A 19,836-nucleotide genomic window follows, 5' to 3' on the forward strand; every position below is an offset into this window, starting at 1 on the left:
AGGAGACTTACAGGAGGTCCCTTAACATGAATGACATTTATTAAAATGTGAAAGCGCCACAGCTCACTGTCATTTTGTTGTCGTCAAAATTCAGGTGAATTCAGGACAGAGTCTTCCTAATGGCGCTGGGGCCGCACAGCAGTGATTAAACATGATCTTTAATGGAATACTGAAGAACAGCCCTGCTGCAATTTAAGCAAAACCTGATAGGCCTGCGAGCCAGAATCTAATGAACAGAAGGAAATAAGAGAATCGGGGGGGACGAGGACAATATAGTCCTAAATGAACGAAATGGCCTTGTACCACCTGCTAAGCATCGATCAGTAGCCAAGGGGACTAATTGATAATGCATTATTAGCTGCTTCCCCATAATGGGACTTGTATTTCATTCTGTCCTTGATTGCTGGACTGAGAGGGAAGGATTTGGCGATGAAGCACCGAAAAACAGATGGCAAGGTGAATTGTTCCCGTGACACATCTGCCAGCGTGTTCTATTAGGTTTCTCATGCAGGTCAGCGCAGTGTCCAAAGTGTGTGTGTGTGTGTGTGTGTGTGTGTGTGTGGACGGGGACCTTTCTCAAAGCAAAGCAGCACACCTCAGAGTTAGAAAGGAGTCAAAGTGGATTTAATTCAACCCTGTGTTTGTCTGGCCTTGAGACAATTGCAAGTGTGTTTTGGAGCAGTGGGAGTAAAGTGAGGCAGGCAGAATTAAAACCCGAACCAGCTGTGTTGATTGATCTTACCGAAAATACTCATATAAAGGCCACACTTTTTAGTTTCTCCCACTTTGTGTAAGTCGTATTTTTATTTGGAAATTTGGAGTATGTAGGATCTGTTCCTCTGAAGTTGGTCTTGACATGCAGGAATTATGAATTTTAAAATTAACTGTAATTAGTGGAACAAAAGTGAATGATAATTACCATTTGTCAAACAACAACGCTGGCGTTCAATCTCCCACGCGCACAGCCTTTGTCCTCCCACCAAAACATATCCCGCGTCAGCCCCGCGCTTTGCTTTCTCCAAAGTAATTTTGTATTTGTCAGTCTCACAAAAGCTGTGCCCTTGCTGGAAGTTGGAATGCATTCAGCAGTCTTAGTGGATCTTTTTCTCACAACAGTTCAAGTTATTTATTTACCCTGTCTGGTAAAGACACGTGTTATCAATACAGTCCCTCAAGCCCACATTTGTAGTTGATGTTTGCAGTGCGAGCCATGGTATGTGCAACAGAAGTTTTTAAAAGTCTGTGTGATCATGTTGAATTCATCATTTTTAAATAATAATACATGGTTAGACTGGTTCTTTCCTGTTACATAGTGTTCAGTATTTTAGCTTTGCAGCAGGAATGATAAGTAAAATGCAGTTTCAACTACATTTCCACAGGCACAAAGTAATCTGTGTACCTTTTGTGAAAAGCGGCTTGCTCCTCAGAGCTACATGGAAATATTTGCTCAGAATCGTATAACCGTAGTTCTAAGCTTTCCGTGCCGAGACATCTGAATAAAATGTGGTCTGTATGCTGCAATGAAATGCAGCACATGCATTACCCAGGCCCCTTGTGCGGAGCAAATAGAGGCCAAAGTTGCAAATGGGCTTGCATTCCACAATGTGCCTCCAAATGTGCCGTTTTAACACGGTGGGATTCAGAATAGAGCAGAGAAGAGCCAATAAAGTTCCTCCGTGCCTTGCTGTTTTGATTATAGCCAATGAACTTTGATATTTTTCTCATTTTACATTTTTACTGTAATATAATTTTATCTTTCAACTTACCTCCACCTCCCTTGGAAATCAAAGACGCGAGTGTTCTGCTGACAGATGGAGACAGAGTGGGAGTTTGCGGTGTCAATCAACACCTGCTCTGCTCAAATTCGTTTAAAAATAGTGGGGCTGGGAGGTGCAGTGAGGGAGCTGACAGCTAAATAGTCCATGGAGATTTTTGATAGGCAGAGGAACTCAATGGCTGACAGTTAATGCTTTGTGTGTTTGGCCCCAAGGAGACTTTCAGTATAGGTATTTTACACACTCCACGAACAAACATCAACTCACTGCTCTCCTCCTTTTTAAACTAGAAGCTGCAGGGTGTCCTGGGTATGGGATAGTGGTGGCGTAGTGAAAAGACTATTTTATCTAGTGAGGGAAAGAAGAATAGCTTCAATCTCCTCATGAAGTGCTGTGTAATGTATGACAAGGGGCACAGAACATTTTCTCCGGAAACATCACAAATAAGAGGTTAGTTGCAGCTGAGATAGTACTTTTATATCCAAAGGCATCTAAACCTGTATAGTCTAAATTGTACTTTTTACTACAGTGGCTTGACTGTATATGCAACCTGCTGTACTTTGGGTCAGGTGGGTGACGGAGTGAAAAACAAGCAGGCAAATATGTTCTGCCTCATGTTCCAGGGAATAAAAACCCAAGTCAATTACTAGCATGCTCCTGCCCACATATAACACTTCTGGATTCAGTATCGTGTGGTCAGTGCATCAACCACAAACACACAAAAAAGAAAATGCAGAGGCGACGGCATATGTGTTAGAGGAAACCTTTTCATCGGAGCGGATGTTCAATGAGGCGTGCTGAGAACAAGAGCAGCAGTCCTGCTCTGGGAGCCATCGGGACGCAATCTTGAGGATTTTATGCTATTTCAAATTAATAATTCATTCATTCACTTTATTTTAGACTAAGAGTTTGTTTTCTAAACATGTTTGTTGTTTTTTTCTTTTTTCTGTTTTTTTAAGAGATCTCAACTAAACATGTATTTAAAAGGAAGTCAAAGAACAGAGACTTATTTCACAATATTCAATCACAGGACAATTAAAAGTACATATTTTAAAATTGAATAAAAAGCTTTAGGAAACAGGTTTTTGGATGTTGTTGCTGTCTTTTGAAAAAATACTATATATTTGTAAACATTTCTTACAGCTTCTCAAATGTGATGATTTGTTGCTTTTCTTTATTTAGTGAATATCTTAAAGTTTTGGACTATTGGTTGGTTATAAGAAGCAATGAGAATGTGTCACCTTGGGCTCTAGAGGAAGTAATCAATTAATCAAGAAAATAATTGTCAGATTAATCAGTAATGGGAAATTTAATGGAGATTCGTTGCGGCCTGTTTTTGTGATTTTTTTTTTTGAGAATCTCTTGCCTTTTATGATCATCAATTATGTTTGATTTTCTCCTTTTTAACCAAGTTTATAATCTCTGCTGCATCTGTGCATATTATTCCAACACCAGCCCCTAACATCTGGCATCTTTGATATCAAACCAAATCAAACTCAGGGGTCCACTCTGTACTTTCACTCCACTTTCTCAATTTTCAGTGTCAGGTTATTTATAAAGTCCACAATTCTCTCTCTTGCATCTACTGTATTAATAATGAATACAGTCACATTCAAACAAAGAAATTAATATTTAAAGGCTCAATCCGTGTTCAGTCTGCAGCACCTCAACCCCTCGTGCGTCACATTGTAGTTGATTCTGGACCCAACAACATGGTCCACAGTGGAACCATGTAGACTCAACATCATGTGACCAAGTTGGGGATTTAAACAGATTACAGACTGAGGCTGTGAACATTTTCCAGTTCTTATTCTTCTAGCCATTTTCACATTTATATCATAAAATACTGCTTATGTGAGGGTATCTAGTGTGTCCCATTTCAGCTGCTGTTGTGTGCTGGACAACTTTGGTGTGTCTTGGTGCAAGGGTGGTAGGTAAGACTTCAGAGTATTGTTTTGTTCTACACATTTTCAGGAAAGATTGATTCTGAGATGCACAACATTTGTGTATCTTCATCACAGCACAATGTTGACACTGACTATCCGGAGTATTGTCATGAGGCTTAGAGCAGCAGTAGCAGTCTGGCTTTGACTTTTCTTCATCAGCCCTGGTTATTGTCCTTTTTTCCTCAGTATTTGTAAGGCTGGAAGGCTGCACAATGGCATGGTAATGGTAAAGTGCTAAACTATGTGAATGTTTAGCAAAGGCAATAACTTGAGTTTGAAGTGTTATTGAAAGATGTAAAATAAAATATTCTGAACCTCTGCAAGATTGTCATGTATTGTGCACTGCACACTTTGTATGAAATAATCATTAGTTCAATTAATCACTGTATTCCAAAAAATGGAACAGTCTTATTGGTTAAATCAGTTACAAACACAAAGAGAAATAGAGAGTTGTGAATTGGCAATTTGTGGATGTAATACCAGATATTTTAAAGATAGATGCCAGTTTAAGTGCTCTATATAACATAATATTTGGAGACCTAATTAGTAAAACATTCATACTTATACAAACATTATACATCATACGTCATTATCCTCAAATGGTTTATGCTGTTATAACGTGAATTTTAGTATGTCAAAGTAGAAAGTCTTTTTTTGTAGAAAGACTTTCGTAGCCTGTATGTTCCCTCAGGCTGTTACTGAATGCTGTTTGTTGTTGTGCTGAATATTTACATTCGCCCACACACCTTCATTGGATTACCAAAAACCTCTGCCTTCTAACTCAGACAGCACTGCCGGCCAAAGGCCCAAGAGGCACCAACCGTTCGTGAATTGGGAGGGGAAAACCCTAATGCAATTTGTATGGCATCGAGCACTCGGCAACCAGATGGGAGCCAGGCTGACTTACCTGAAGCAGTTTTCCTTATTTACTTTGGTGCCCAAGGCCATGTCAGACAAGGGGGAGAGAGACATGTTAGCCTGAGCAAATTATCAGGGCTTTCATGTGGGTAACGTTCTATCAGATCCTCCCACTCTGCAGAATGTAATGGAAGCAGAAGCAAAGTGCTCAGGGCCTTCACCTCCGACGTGTTCTCATCCGAGGTAGGACAAGGTGTGTGTGGGAGATAAAGGAGCAGGTCCCAGTCACTCCCAGCCTGAAGACTGTGGCATATAGAACATTCTGCTCTTGCCAATCAGGGTCAGGATATTGGATGGAGAGTAATTACAACGAGGGCACTTTGGTAAGGGCACTGTGGTAAATCACAGCTGTGTGTGTGTGTGTGTGTGTGTGTGTGTGTGTGTGTGTGTGTGTGTGTGTGTGTGTGTGTGTGTGTGTGTGTGTGTGTGTGTGTGTGTGTGTGTGTGTGTGTGTGTGTGTGTGTGTGTGTGCGCGCGCGCTATTAAAGAAAGGTTAGGCAAACTAATTATGGAGGGACAGTGTAAATAGAAAAATCCATAGCTTTGAATTAATGTCCATTTGATGTAAATAGTTAAATTGTGTTTTTTGTTTGGTAGCTGGTGACCAGATACACATGTGTAATATATAAATAGAAACCTCATTTTAACGTCTGGCATGTGACGTCTATGCTCAGTGACACGGAAAAGATATTCTGAAGTTTTGAGCAGCAATTCATTATCACGTTCCAAACCTGTGAACACCTGTGCAACTAAAAACACAATTTGAGCATCATTTATGTGTACTGCATGCTGCATTGTTGTGAAATCCTGTGCACACTTGGCATGGTGTTGTGTCAGTGATAAATATGGCCGTGAAATGTCTTGCAGAGTGAAGATATCACTCTTCTGGGGCATGCAAATGTGTATATCATTCTTCTACTGAGCTTAAAGGATTTTCACTCAAAATCGTGTCCTGTCACATTTTGCTCTGTACATTTGACGTCTGAGTAAATTGACTCTTTACTTATGTAGCGTTTGGTAAAGCACATTTTGAGATACTTTCTGCGTGATTAAGCCATCTTTAGCACTTGGTTGAGTGTGTTAAGCCCCAAAGCATGCCCGGGGTGCGCTGCTGTTTTCAGAACCACACCTTTTCTGTTGGTGGCATGTCTCAATCTCCTGTTTATGGTTGAAGTCAGTTATAATATATTCTTTTTATTTTGTTTACTTTAAGATCTGACTTTAGAATAGTTTTGAAAAAACATCCCCTACTAATCTGTAGAGATGTCCATTAATTGTAAAAAAAAAAAAAAAAATGAATTGTTCCAATAATTAATAATTAACTATTAACTAATTACAATAATTCAAGTGTAGATTATTTTTGTTATTTTTATTTGAACAATTGTTTTTCATTGTATTTATTTATCTTTAATGATTATATTTAATGGCCATAAAGAAATAAAAACTAAAACAGAAATTGAATGTACCTTTTTAATGGTAATTTTTACTATTTGTTGCAGGCTCGTAATTAGATAATCCGTTTTTTTCTGTGTGGGAACACTTAAAGGGTTAAGGAGACTTGCTCTTCCACAGAAGCAGAATTTCAAAACAGTCCATGACTTTCATTAGTGTTTCTTCTGTCCTGTACCATTTACTCTTCTCCCTCTACCGTCGAGGCTCCACCTGAGTCTCCTTGGAGTGGCATTGGACTGAACTTAGCCGGATTGATTGGAGCACTACCTGCTCGCCGGTTTGTCAGCCATGAATAATCTGTAACGACATTCAGAGCATCAGCAGGGGCCTTGCAGCGTGCATTCATTGTGGAAAATGGACAGCTCAATCAAAAGAGGCTCTTGAAAAGATGGTCATAACCGAAGGCAGAGCCTTGACCCAGAACGCTGTCCCACTGACTCAAGTTGCAACCTCACCATCATCCCTGAATGGGAGGCCTGACTACTGTATTCCCTGTGAACTCAGGGCTTCTGTTTTCATCCCCCTCCCTCTCCTGTTCTCATCTCTCTTGCTGTTTAATAGAGCCATGCCTCACTCAGAAGGCCACGTTATCCTTGTTTGGAGACAAACGCTTATGGCACCACCTGCCATTCTCAGCTCTCCACGTAAGGTAGCATGGGCCACATATCACCTCACTGCTTTACATGGTAATGAAAGTCTAGAGACTTGATGATAAAGCAGTTATGCCCTTGGCTCTGTGACCTGGGGTTAACTTTGGATTATTTACACGTAGAAATACTGTACAGGTTATTATGTACTTGTAATTTTAGACTGATTTCAACAAGTTGTTTAGCTCCAAAATTATGTTGTTACAGCCTTAACTGGTGTCAGGATTTCTTTCATGTAGTAAAGGTAAAGTAATTGGTCCGAGGAAGAGCACATTGTTGATTCTTTGAAAAGAAGCTCTGGACACGAGTGGTGCTGGGGATGACACTGATGCCATCCGGTACAAAGAAGAACCACAGGAGGAAATGAAACACTTAGAGCATGCTTTTGACTGGTTGCCAGGATGTGCAGACAGTGCATTCTTAAAAGCGTTCATCTGTGATGTCTCCCCTCAACCATTGTGAACTCTCTCCCTTGAAATGGTGCAATCCCCTGATGTAGAGTCACCCAACCCTAATCCTCCTATATCCACTGATGAATCCCAGCCTCACACACAGTAGGGATGCCGCCTAATTGAATTTCCTTGGTTTCAATGAACACACACTCAGGACCTGCAAGTTCCAGTCCTTGCCTTTGATAAGCAAATGACCCCTATGGAATTGAGGTCACAGCCTGCGAAAACAAGAGTGAGAGAGAGAAAAATAAAGTCCCGCACTAGACAAGACCAATATCGACTCACCCAGGATTGAGTCCAATGATGTTTACCCTGTGTGTGTTGAGCCCCTGTTGGCTCAGGGGGAAATTCATTCTACCCCCAGGCCCCCCAGTACAAAGATGTCTGTGCTCTTGTCTCTCACAGTGTGACTTCGTCCCTTTTGTGAAGTGTTACTGTTATTTTTTCACATCTGAATGGGGTGCAGTGCATGTGTAAATAAGCTTGTCTTTAGAATAACACAGCACAGTGTCCCAGTGGATCTAGTAATAGCTTGCATTGTACTTCATTGCCTGAAGACTTTGCAGAAAGCTCCATCATACAATGGTAAGGTCATTTCACTCATGAACTCAGCCACTCTGTGTCTCTTTTATTCCTTCCATTTCATTTGTTGAAACTCAGGAAGTCTTGAGGCAGAACAGTGTGTTTGCTTTGGTGTCTCGAAGGCCCGGTTTACACCTAGCATTAACATCCATCTTGGGTGATCACAAGTGGACAGCTCTAAGCACAGGTGTGAATGCACCCAAGATAGATTGAGGATGCATTGAGGTCCGATCGGTCAGACCACATTCACCCGCATTCTTCTAGCAGTGTGCAAAGGTGTCCTGCGCCACACCGAAGAACCGCCCACTCAACTGATGTCTTCTGCCCTATGACTTCATATTAAAATGTGAAACAACAAGGAGAAGCCACAATGAAAGGCAAAATGGATTTTTGTGGATGGAGTACACATGAAACAAGCTATCTGATTTCCATTTGGAGATGATTCCAATTTTCATTATAACAGAACCTGGATGATAACAAACTACTACTTCTTTTAAAGTCGCCATGAAGTCAAAATTAGGTTTTTATCACATTTGTCTTGTGCTCACCTATATGCCAGTCTTCGACCTGATAATGACTTAAAAGTAATTTTTTGAGCTAATCTTAATGGTATTTTAGAGTTGAATTTCCTGAAAAACTTTAGAATTAACCATTTTTATCTATACAGGGAACAGTTCGTCTTACACAAAGTCCGCCATGTTGCCACGACTTCTACAGTAGCAAAGGACAAACCAAACACTTGCTCTAGAACCTTTGGAGTTTTGCGACCATGGTAGTTTCTCCTTCACCCTTGTAAGGCTGAGCTGTATTCGGATGGTTGCAGTCTGCAACTTCACTGCTAGATGCCACTGAATATCTTTACACAGTGTCTACTATTTATCCAGTCTTTAATTATTACTGCACACTTAGAGCAGCAATCAGGAGATTGTAGACTTTTTTGCCCTGGGTGTTGCCTCCCAGGCAGCATAGCAATTACTCTATTTAATTGCTGGAAGTTGTTGGGACTGTATGCAGCCTGTCTGCAGCCTTTACTGAAAATGTGTTAAAACATTTTTTTATGTTTTTATTAACGATTAATCGCTCCCCAAAATACGCTAGAATTTCCCATCAGTCAGTGGACAGGGGACAATGCTCTTGTGCTTTAGATGAGAATACTACAGTCTCAACATGTTGCCAAGGATGGGGAACAATGCAATTCAATTTTTATTTGTATCTTACTAAATCATAACAGAAGTCATCTCAGGTCACTTTTCATAAAAAGCAGGTCTAGACTGTACTCCTTATAAAATTGTCCTTGTTCTACAGGGGACTAAGAGGATTAAAATGGTAAGTTAGTGCATTGATAATGCAGCAAGTTACACACCAAACCTTTGTTTACGTTGTATAAAAGAAGCAGTTTACACAGTTTTTCATTTTTTAAGCACTTGAATGTGTCCTCCCCACCTCTGTAGCCAAACCTAAACACTTGCAGAATAAATCCCTTTAAGACCTACAGTAAGAGGGGAGAAATCAATCCATCAGTCTGAACCGCTCCATGTGGCCCACCCAAAGATTCACAACTGTGCTCCTGACAACATACATTTAACATCACTTTACTTTGTTATGAAAGAGTGAACACATATTTTTATAGTTTCTATAGTGTATGATTTCAAATTTGTTACCAAAGAAATAATACAGATCCTGTAAAATCACTTAATTATTCCTGCTTAAACGTTGCAGTGAGAACATTACATGGACTGATGCGTGTGTGTGTGTGTGTCTGCGAATACAGGTATTATGTGTGCAGCACTAACGAAGAATTAACGTGTAACTGCTGTCTGGCATCAATGTGTCAAAAACACATAATTCATATTTATTAACCCTTGCCAAATAAGTGTCAAGTCGCATTTACTATCAAAAGACAAAGTTGACTATTGGAATTGGTATGACTGTATAATGGCATATTGTGTGTGTGTGTGTGTGTGTGTGTGTGTGTGTGTGTGTGTGTGTGTGTGTGTGTGTGCGCAATGTTACAAAGCTTGGAGATCGCTATTTCCTAAATATTATGGGTAAGTACAGTCGAGTAAGTTGCCCCATTGCACTCCAATAAAAAATAAACTCACCAGGGGTTCCAGCTGTAAGCCCGGGATTCAGACAGTGTCAATCACATAATCACCCCTTAAAATTCACAGTAATTTCACTGAGGTTTTGGGATATGAGCTCATTTATAAATGGGCTGTAGATCAAACCGAAGGCTGGGGGAATTGTGTCATGTTTTAATTATCGTTTAACAGGAATGTTAAGTGCACGCTCAGTATCTTGCAGGAAAGGAAGTGTAAATTTCCTATCTCTCTTTTTAATTCCTAACACCTTGGAGGCAGCTGAGCATACTATTATAAATCGATATTGATGTAATTGAGTCATAAGTGTGTCAGTGCCCCGTTTCCAGAAAGGCACAGCTTTCCATGAATCAATAGTGTAGCTGTGGTATCAGTCATCTTTGAGCGATGCTCATAAAGTTTTGTTTTACTTGCAGCCATCCCAGTGGAATAGACTTTGGAAAACAACAGTAAATAGCAGCCTGTCCAATCATTATTAACTGCTATAAAATTACAGTCCTATTTCGTTCACAAAGTGATGATATTATTTTGTCCTACTTATTAATTGGAGTGAAATTGGACAGAGTGACTCACAGCAGTGTTACTGGAAGGTGTCAGACACAGAAAGCAGGTAATTATGGAGACAGGAAGAGATAAGGAAACAGAATGCAATTACCCTGGCAAGCAGAGCTTCAAATTGCTCCTCTTTGGATTTCTCACCTCAGGTTGCTATTGTTCATGCTTTCCATCTCCATACTGATCTCTATTCCTTTCACCCTCTAGCCTAAAGAAGAAGGAAGGTTTTCATTAATCAATTGAATTACTACTGTAAGTAGAGCTATACAAAGCACTGAACACAGCTTATTGCCAAATTTCAAATGTATATTCAGATATATTTTTTCTAATCATTTTCACACGTAAACTGCTCAGTCTAAATCATGGCCATTAAATGTTTCCAAGGCTGTTACAGTTTCTTAGAATTTAGTTTCATTTAACCTTCAGGTTGAGGGGAACGCTTCAGATGGATTTCCCCTCTCTTTGTCCTCCACACTGCACTATGGTATACTATTGTTGCAGACACTGTGTCCAGCATGCAGCATGCAATGCCCTTTAAAGATTTTATTAATAACTAAAATGCAAGCACACACAAATAAAACGATAAAAAACTAAATGAAACAATTAGCCCTTCTCTAAATCTCTCCCTGGTGTACAAGATATAAATTGCTCATATCTGCATGTGCTGTAAGTAAAAGCGTAGATGTAACTAAGACTTCATTTCATTATTTTCTATCGATCCTGTGGCTGACTTTTTGAAAAGAGTAACTGCAAGTATCCACTGTCCTTGGATTGCATATGTGTAGAATTTGAATGCTGTTTCTGTTGTATAAGGTACATGGACTTTTCTTTATTTATTTAAAAGGAAAGGCAAATGCTGTCATGGCGCTGATTTGAAGGAAGAAGGAGGGTTTCGTCTGGTCCATTTGTTCATTCTCTGTAGTGCCCATTTCCTTACTTTAGCCATTTGTTTTAGCACTTAGGTGCTCTCTCAACCTGTGCCACACACTCACTGCAGACACACAAACACATACACACACACATCTGACAGAAGAGCTGGAATTGAGAGAGAGAGGAAGAAAGTAAGTAAATGAGAGTAAATTCCTCAATCCAGCCTTTCAAAAGGAATCCAACATTATTTTGACAGTTCTTGTGGGTGATTTATTAAAGCCAAAATGGACACACAAATATCATTTTTTCTCCTTTTTTAAATGAGTGAAGCATGTACACGAGCATGTTGGTGAAATCTTGCACACAGCACGGGGTGTTGTTGACGCTCAGAGTGGCGCCTCAGGGGTGGATTCGCTGCACATGTAGTCACATTTACTGTGATCGCATATAGCAAAATCTGCCACTTTTAGACACATAGGGGGGGTCTGCCAGTGACCCTCATAGCTACTTATCACCGTGTGGCTACTGGCAATGAAGCCATACTTCTCATACAGGCCTCTACAGTGCCTCAAATTGCTTTAAAAAATCTCCCATTTTTGGTTTGATTAATACTCTGTATCAGTGCAAGTGTTTTATGTAATTGTTGTATAGGTTTGATGGCCTGATAGGTGCCACTTAGTCAAGCTTCAGTCAGCTTCAGTCTGGAGCTGGAAATGATCATTGCAGACGGATCAAGTGTGTGAGGGGAGTGTGTGAGTGTCACAAAGAGCTTTTATGTAAATAGCAGTTGAAGAGTGGCTCTCTGTTGAGACTTAAATATACAGCACTGTATATGCTACTCTGTCAGTCTCTGGGACTGTAAAATGTTCTGTGTTCATATGAAAGGTTCAACACCTCTTTCTCTCCTGAAGACCCCAGAGAGAAAAAGATGAGATGGAGAGAGAGCTGGAAGCTGAGGGGAAAACATGGCAATCTCTTCATCAGAGTGAAGAGAAAGTAGGACACATGGTGGGGATCAAGGTCGTAGCTCAATATAATATATATAAAAAAAATACCCCTGGATTACAGGTCCCCAAATAAAATGTCAAAGGAAAATGAAATGAAAAAGTGATTCTCAAATATAAAGAAAGACAGGAGTCTGACTACACAGTGTTTGGATGATTTAGCTGAAAGGATTTCATCCCAATTATTGCTTTGTTTGGAGAAGGCATGTCTTTGCTTTCTTCTTGACAAGAAATAAAACTGATTTTGCCCAGCATTACAGCAGCATCACTTATATCAATGCTTTTGTGGAAATGCTCCATAGATTTTGAACTCCCCACCCCTCCTTCTGGGGCTTAATAATAGAGAAGCAGGTCTGAGTATTTTTGTTTGTTGAGTGTTTGTTTAGCGCTTTCTTCTTCCATCCCAACTGTTGCTGTTTTAACGCCCTCCAAATTACACCAAGGATAGCTGTGAGGCTCTCTTCTCATTTTCCTCAGTTAACAAGCACTCTGTTTATATATGATTATGGTTCTCTGCTTGTTTATTCTGGCCGGCTTTTTTAAATTACTTTGCCGGTTTAGTTCAAGGTACAAAATGCACTAAAGGATTCAGTTCAGCTCGTTTGTTTTCCTTCTGTGGAGAAATATTTATATTTATGGTCATTTCATTCTTTGCCTGCCGTCAAATGAGCTGATGGGGATAAACCTGAGCTCATTCGACTCCCCCGTTACCCATTTTGACAGTTATTTCTGTGTTTGCTTTGCAGCGCTGCCAGTCATGCAGGTGACAATTGACATCACCAGACAGCAGGTGGAGAAGATCTTCGGTCTCGATGAGTACTGGTGTCAGTGTGTCGCCTGGAGTACCACCGGAACCCAGAAGAGCCAAAAAGCGTACATCAGAATTGCTTGTGAGTGCACTTTAAAATGATAACTGTCACTACAAACGCTGCCTAACAAGGTGCTCACATATTGCATGTCAGTTTGTAATTAAAGGATATTGGCAAGATGTTTTTTCTTTTTTTCTTTTTGGTGGTTGGGGAGGGACTAACTTTAATTAAACAATAGCCCAGAGGCCGTTATGATGTGATGCATCACAGTGTATTACTGTGATTACAATTTAGTTAAATTATCTTCCTGCGATTCTACTTATACGAAGAAAATATCTGACCCTGGCAGGGAGAAACAGAGAGTAATGCATCTGCTTGAAGGCGGTCTTAAAAAAAAAAGTAGAACACTAAATTTGAGTATTCATGAGCATATTTTTCACTGGATACAGTATATCAGCAATGATCCCTATGAAAGTAACTGGAATAAAAACAGATTTGAAATTTATTGCTGTGCAGCAATCATAAATCTGTCTGGGGAACACAGACACATCCCTCGCCGCAGCCTCAAAAGCTTTATTAGAAGAAGCCATTTTACATTTGAGTATTTTAAAGCATTCTGCCTATTAATTCCCACATAAATATGCATTATTCCAGACAGAGCCGAACGCAGCGCTGTCTCCAAACCACCAGACGTTTTGAAAACACACATTCATTATCCAGCCTTGTTTGAGAGCTCAACAAAGTCAGTTAGATGTAAGATAAGGACACACACATGCTTCAATAAGAATGTGCGTGTGTGCACGCACCGGTTCACACTCACAATATTTACGTGCACACACATACACGCTCATACATTTAAGCCTTCCAGGATTGTTATATCTTAAGTGTCCTCCAGTCTCATTGTATCGGCTTTAATTAAATTGAATGTCTTGAAACTCTCTGCTTGTCTTAACGTTTTCTCTCAGTATGATTGGTCAGGACAGGCTCAACATCTGTTTGAAGGAAGTCACCGGCGGCTCACAGCCGCACCCTCGGCCCCTCGCAACACAATAAGACGTGGCTTTGCTCGGAGTCAAAAACCTGGGGTGAACACATTAAATATGCCAACCCGCCAGCTATCAGCAGCCTGTCTAGCTCATCAGATACAAATAGCCCTTTACCTGTGTAATTCACAGCCTGGGTTTATGGACAAATCTATAGCAGGACTTGGTGCAGCAGTAAGAGTATTCAATGAGACGTAATGTGAAGCCCCATGCAGTCAGCCAGGCTTGCTGGAGCTCTTGTCCAGGCGCCTCAGGGCTATGTTTTCGTGTGGCTGCTCCAAGCCCTCATACAGATGGAAGCTGGAGGCTGGCGGATGCTGGAGAGAGGAGAGTGGGTGGGAGGGGAGGAGTGAGGGGTAATGCAATTGCTTTTGCTTGATGCCGGGCCCCTCTGGCAGCAGACAAGCATCTCTGAACCAGCCAGGCAGCCTGTAATAAGCAACATGGTTGGTGCCACCGATCCCTGTGTGGCTTAGGGGCCAACTGGAGTGCAACATGCTCGCAGAGGCCATGGGTGGACATTTCAAGAGTGGAAATTTAGAAAACATCACCAGCCTTTATGGATAGAAATATTTAATTGAAACCTCACAGGCTGTTACAAATACCCTAATTGGTTGTGCTTCTCCCCATATTTTTTTTCCCTCAGACCTGAGAAAGAACTTTGAGGAGGAGCCGCAGGGTAAAGAGGTGGCATTGGACCAGGAGGTGTTACTGCGCTGCCATCCCCCCGAGGGAGTGCCACAAGCCGAGGTGAGACACAGATACAGAAGATATTTATAGGTGCACATCTAGCATTCATTTACCCTTTCCTCACCAGGAGGACAAAGAGCAAAAAGTGGCTCAGGATGAGCTCCCCGGCGTCTATCTCTGCTCCACCAGGGAACAGACAACCCTGTACGGATAAATTGCACTTCTAATTATTCCCCATTATTGATTTATTATCTCTCTTACATCTCTGAGAAGCCGTATATCACATCGTCTCGTCACATCACTCAAGATAGGCTTGGAGGCTTCACTCTCCGTTTGGCATCTCTAAAGGCCTATCCATAATTAATGGGTCTATTTGCCTCACTCTCTTCCTATCTCATTCTCTATCTCTGTGCCATCTCTCCATGTACTGTGTCTCTCATACACTCTTGTTCTGCTCAACTCTCTCCCTTGCTTTGTCTCTCGGTGGTGTGTCTCTGTTTAAAGGACCAGACTGGGGCCAGCTGTTTCACCTCGTCTGCTGCATCCTCCCGGTCCCAGATAGGCACTAACTGCTCTAATAACAACACAAGAGGAGGTTAGGCCAGCCACTCAGACAGCCCAGAGACCAGGAGCAGCAGACTAGCCAATCACAGCTCAACAGTGTAGGGACAGTTTGCAGAGAAATAGGAAGGAAGGTGCCAACTGCAGTTCAACAGAAAAGAACATCAGAGCAGAAGTCACCACGGGAGAAAACAGGGATAGCATACAAGAGGAAGAAAGCCCAATTATATGCGGCATCGCAACTGGCAGTAATACCGACAACAATGTTGCCGTACCGTAGCTACTCTGGAGACGGCACGAGGTCAAGTGAGAGCAAGAAAACAAGCAAGCCAATCTGAGAGTACACCAAAAAAGGAATAACACCAGTTTTGGCTTTTGCAAGAGGGCACAGAAACTACACAAATCATGATCAGTTTCATTCACAGACCACCAATAGCTACAAAGATTTCCAGCAGCTACAAAATAAGAAATGAACTCCCCATGCAAAAACAGAATTACTTACTCACTTCAGTAGGGCTTATAGATATATTAACTCCATCTCAGTTTTGTATCATACCAAGTTTACATCTGTTCTTCGTTTTGATTGCATCAGAAACAGAAATACCTCACTGCTTTTTCTGTCCATGTAAAAATCTCAAATCCACAGCATAGCTTAGAGCTGAATGGCGGTTTTTCTATTCAGCTGCAGTGAATTTTGATCACTGAAACATATTTTCAGGTGGAGTGGCAGAGAAACGAGGATGTTGTCAACCCAGTGAGCGACCCCAATTTTTTCATCACGGCTGACCACAATCTCGTCATCAAAAAAGCCCGGCTGGCGGACACAGGCAACTACACGTGTGTGGCCAAAAACATCGTTGCTCGCCGCAAAAGCACCTCTGCCACGGTCCTAGTCTATGGTAGGTGATAACTTCTTTCATCAGGTGTCAAAGCTGTGTACACGGAGGCTAATGAGAGGTCTGGCCTCGGATGATCCCAAGCTACGAAATATACAAACATAAATACAGCTCGAGTGAATCATGTTTTGCTTGCATGCTGCTTCTGTTATCCAACATTTCCACATTAACCTCTGCATGTTCTCTTGCATGGAAGGTCTTCTATCAGCTGGTTCTAATATAAGATTCACTGTAGTTTTAATAAAAACAATATGCAGTGTTACACTTATGTGGCAACTTGCATAAGTCAGCTTTATTTTTCAGCAAGCAATGAATTACACTATCATAAATAACTACTTAAAGAGATAGTAGTGTATCTACACCTTAATTAGGACAACTTAAAATGTTACTGGCAGACATTCGGCCAAAGCTGGCAGTCTCCAATCGCGGGGCTGCCATCTTCCTCCTTCTCTGTAGTGGATCCAATATGAGAAGAGAAATTGAATTAACAGCAAACTGTAAATAATGACTTGGCTTGATAAGCAGATTGATCTTTATTAAAATGCAGAGAAACAGCATATTTTCTATCACAGAGGGTTCCTTGGGTACTGGCACTACTCAGGTTTTGCATACGTTGCAGCCTGACTTAATTCTCAGCTACATGGTACATGTACATGCAAACAGGATATGGAAATCATGTGGGAATGCATCATGAAAGCAACTTTATGCACATAAGAAATGTATAATCTGGCACAATGTCTGACACAGGGTCTGCCAAATGATACTATGATGTGTTGTGAAGAGTTATTGTATATTATCTAATATGACAGAAGAGAAAACACACCATATGCCACAAATATACCGCACTATTTAGAAGCACGCACGCCTCTTCAGTTTTTGCATTGTTCTGCTATAAAATGATTTAACAATTAATTCATTTAAATGTTTTGTGTGAGATCTGTACAATAGATATAGATATATATAATAAAGTATTAGAGTATATTTAAAGGAAACATCAGGTTATTTTCATAGAGTTAGTCATTTTGAAATACATGAAACACACTGTAAGTATGCATGTCCCTCCCGTAATCAGGGTGTCAGGGGGAATTATTTGATCAAAATTTAATATGTGATGCAGTTCTCATTTTCAGCTTGTAGCTACTTGAATATTAATTTCCACTTAAGAATGCAGTTAGTCTGCTTTTTCAGCTAACAAAAGCTCAATGGAATTTAGGGCGTAGGATGAATTCAGCTAAAGAAAACACGAGCATAGTGAGGAAAGTGAGGGTCATTTATGGATGGCTTTGGAGCCTTTATGTGTCAAGGACAAAATGTTTTCTCTACCATATCCAAACATACACATTAGACTGATGAACTAGAGTGAGAAAACTCATGCATGTTTCTACTTAGTTTATAATTGTAAGTTATCAAATCAATATTTAACAATAAAAAAGGACGAGACTAACAGAGATCATTGTATTTTAGATAAAACACTTCAAGTAATTTCCTTTTTTAGGCCAATTTTGTAATCAAACAAACTGAAGATGTTTCAAACTTTTAAATAGTGCTCTTTCTCTAATGTGGTTGATAATTGAATTGTGCACCTTCAAGGTCAATGGTTTCAAATGAAATCTGTTCATTTGGAGCATGCAGTCAAAACACACATTATCACTCCTCCAAACCTCCAGCATAAAAAAAATAAAAACACATTCTTAACTGTTGATTATAATTGATTAGCTTGTTGTTGAAAGAAGTGAAATGACTGTGGAGGTAAGAGTGTTCGCACTGTAATTGTTTTTTTTTTGTTTTTCTTTTGTCAAACAATAGTTCTTACTCTTAGAACTGAAAAATTTGGAACGAATTGCTGGGGTGCTTGCATGTGCAATTTTATTTCTTCATCACTCTGTGCTTGACAAGATGACAAATGTATTACCATTGCTGTATTAATTGAGGTTAAATTCCAATCGAAGTGCTCTTGCTCAAAAAATTACCTGTTACTGCTGTTTACTTGTGTTGTTCAGTAGCAGAAAAAGTAAAATGTACCTACCTCATCGGTTACCTGAGAGCATCACAGTCCACCATACTAGATGATCTAGCTAGCTGTAGAAAGTCATAATAATCGCTACTTTTCAAAGCAGGTTCAACAGGGGGCCAGAGATGCATTTTAACAAGGCCTGGCTGGTGTGACTGCACTCTGTGCTAAGAGGTAATCAGGGGCCGAGTTGCCTGGCAATTTACCTCGCAGTGGCGGGCAATCAATCGCATAGAGAGGGCAAGGAAATGATTCAGCCACGACAAGCACAGAAGAGAGTTAGGGGGAAATTAGGAAGGGAGTATGTACAGAGAAAGAACGACAGTGCTATTCAAGTCAATAAATCAGGAATCTCAGTATCTTGTAAGCTGAGGCAAACACAGGAGATACAGGAAGGAGCTGATTAGAATCAAACCAGCGTGATTTGATGTAAACACCTGCCATGATCGAGCGATATAGCAACAATTATGTGCCAATAGACGGTTAAGGTTCAGAACATGGGCACTGGGTACTGCAAGTAGCTGTAATAATAGGAATTCAATGTGCAGAGTTTCTGAACTGCCTGAACTTTCCAGTTTCAAATATAAAAGAGGAATAAATTATACAGGGTTGTTCTCTACAATTTAAAGAAAACTTGAGTTTGAAGAATGACGTGTAATGGTGTGAAATCAGTGGTGGATTAGTGAAGGACATAATCTAAATTACTGGAACAGCCATGATATATTTATTTTTTAGTAGTCCCTTGGCATTTCCAAGGAGTATGTGTTGTTTTTTAATGCATTTATGACCATTAGCATTTTGCTTTAAATGGCATTTCTTTACAGTGATTATATTCTGAGTGTATTATGAGTGTTTTGTATAATGTCTTGCATTACCTTGGTGTTTTTTTTAAAATGGAGGCATATTTAAAATGTCCACTAGTTATTTTGCAGCAACTGTGCCTTCTTCAGAGATAAGGTCAAAGATGGCAAGCTGACAAGTTATTTTCTGCTCCCTGTTGAAGCCATTTTGTTTCCACTGCAGTTGGGTGTAATTCCAACTTGGACACAGGAAGCGGCCCCCTTTGCTCTTGCTCTTCCATTAGTTCACCTTGCAGTGCTGAACCAAAGAGTGTAACAGCAGTCACGAGTATTCTAGCACCTCTTTTCCATAGTGCATGTCGGGTAATCCTGGCTGCTCTGTCCCTTCATCCATCCATCCCTCCCTCCCTCCAACCTTCCCCCTCCCTCACCCCTGCATCCCCCACTGGCGCTGGCCTGACAGTCAACGGCGGCTGGTCCACGTGGACCACCTGGTCGTCCTGCAGTGCCGTGTGTGGGCGTGGCTGGCAGAAGAGGAGTCGGAGCTGCACCAATCCTACGCCACTGAATGGAGGCACATCCTGTGAGGGGCAGAACGTCCAGAAAAGTGCCTGCGTGGCCACCTGTCCAGGTAACTCCCAGGCAACCCTGTTTGTCCTGTGGCGCTTGGCTTCCTGTGGCTTCCTTTTTGCATTTTTTTGCATCTAGAAGTCATCAATTCATCTT

The 19,836-nt window shown here is 40.8% G+C and overlaps 1 protein-coding gene across 4 annotated transcripts in view; it reads left to right on the forward strand.

Moving 5' to 3' along the window:
- Positions 1-19,836, forward strand: part of unc5a (unc-5 netrin receptor A) — a 124,426-nt gene that overhangs the window by 68,474 nt on the left and 36,116 nt on the right. For 2 of the 4 annotated variants that reach the window (XM_051419111.1, XM_051419112.1), the window contains exons 3-6: positions 13,047-13,190; positions 14,799-14,902; positions 16,122-16,302; positions 19,574-19,741. In XM_051419111.1, the coding sequence (XP_051275071.1) occupies positions 13,047-13,190; positions 14,799-14,902; positions 16,122-16,302; positions 19,574-19,741 (597 nt within the window). The remainder of the gene's footprint in view (positions 1-13,046; positions 13,191-14,798; positions 14,903-16,121; positions 16,303-19,573; positions 19,742-19,836) is intronic. The other 2 variants (XM_051419113.1, XM_051419114.1) reach the window with 1 other exon arrangement.

This window comes from Dicentrarchus labrax, unplaced genomic scaffold (genome assembly GCF_905237075.1).
Source record: "Dicentrarchus labrax unplaced genomic scaffold, dlabrax2021, whole genome shotgun sequence".
In the NCBI taxonomy this organism is placed as follows: Eukaryota; Metazoa; Chordata; class Actinopteri; family Moronidae; genus Dicentrarchus; species Dicentrarchus labrax.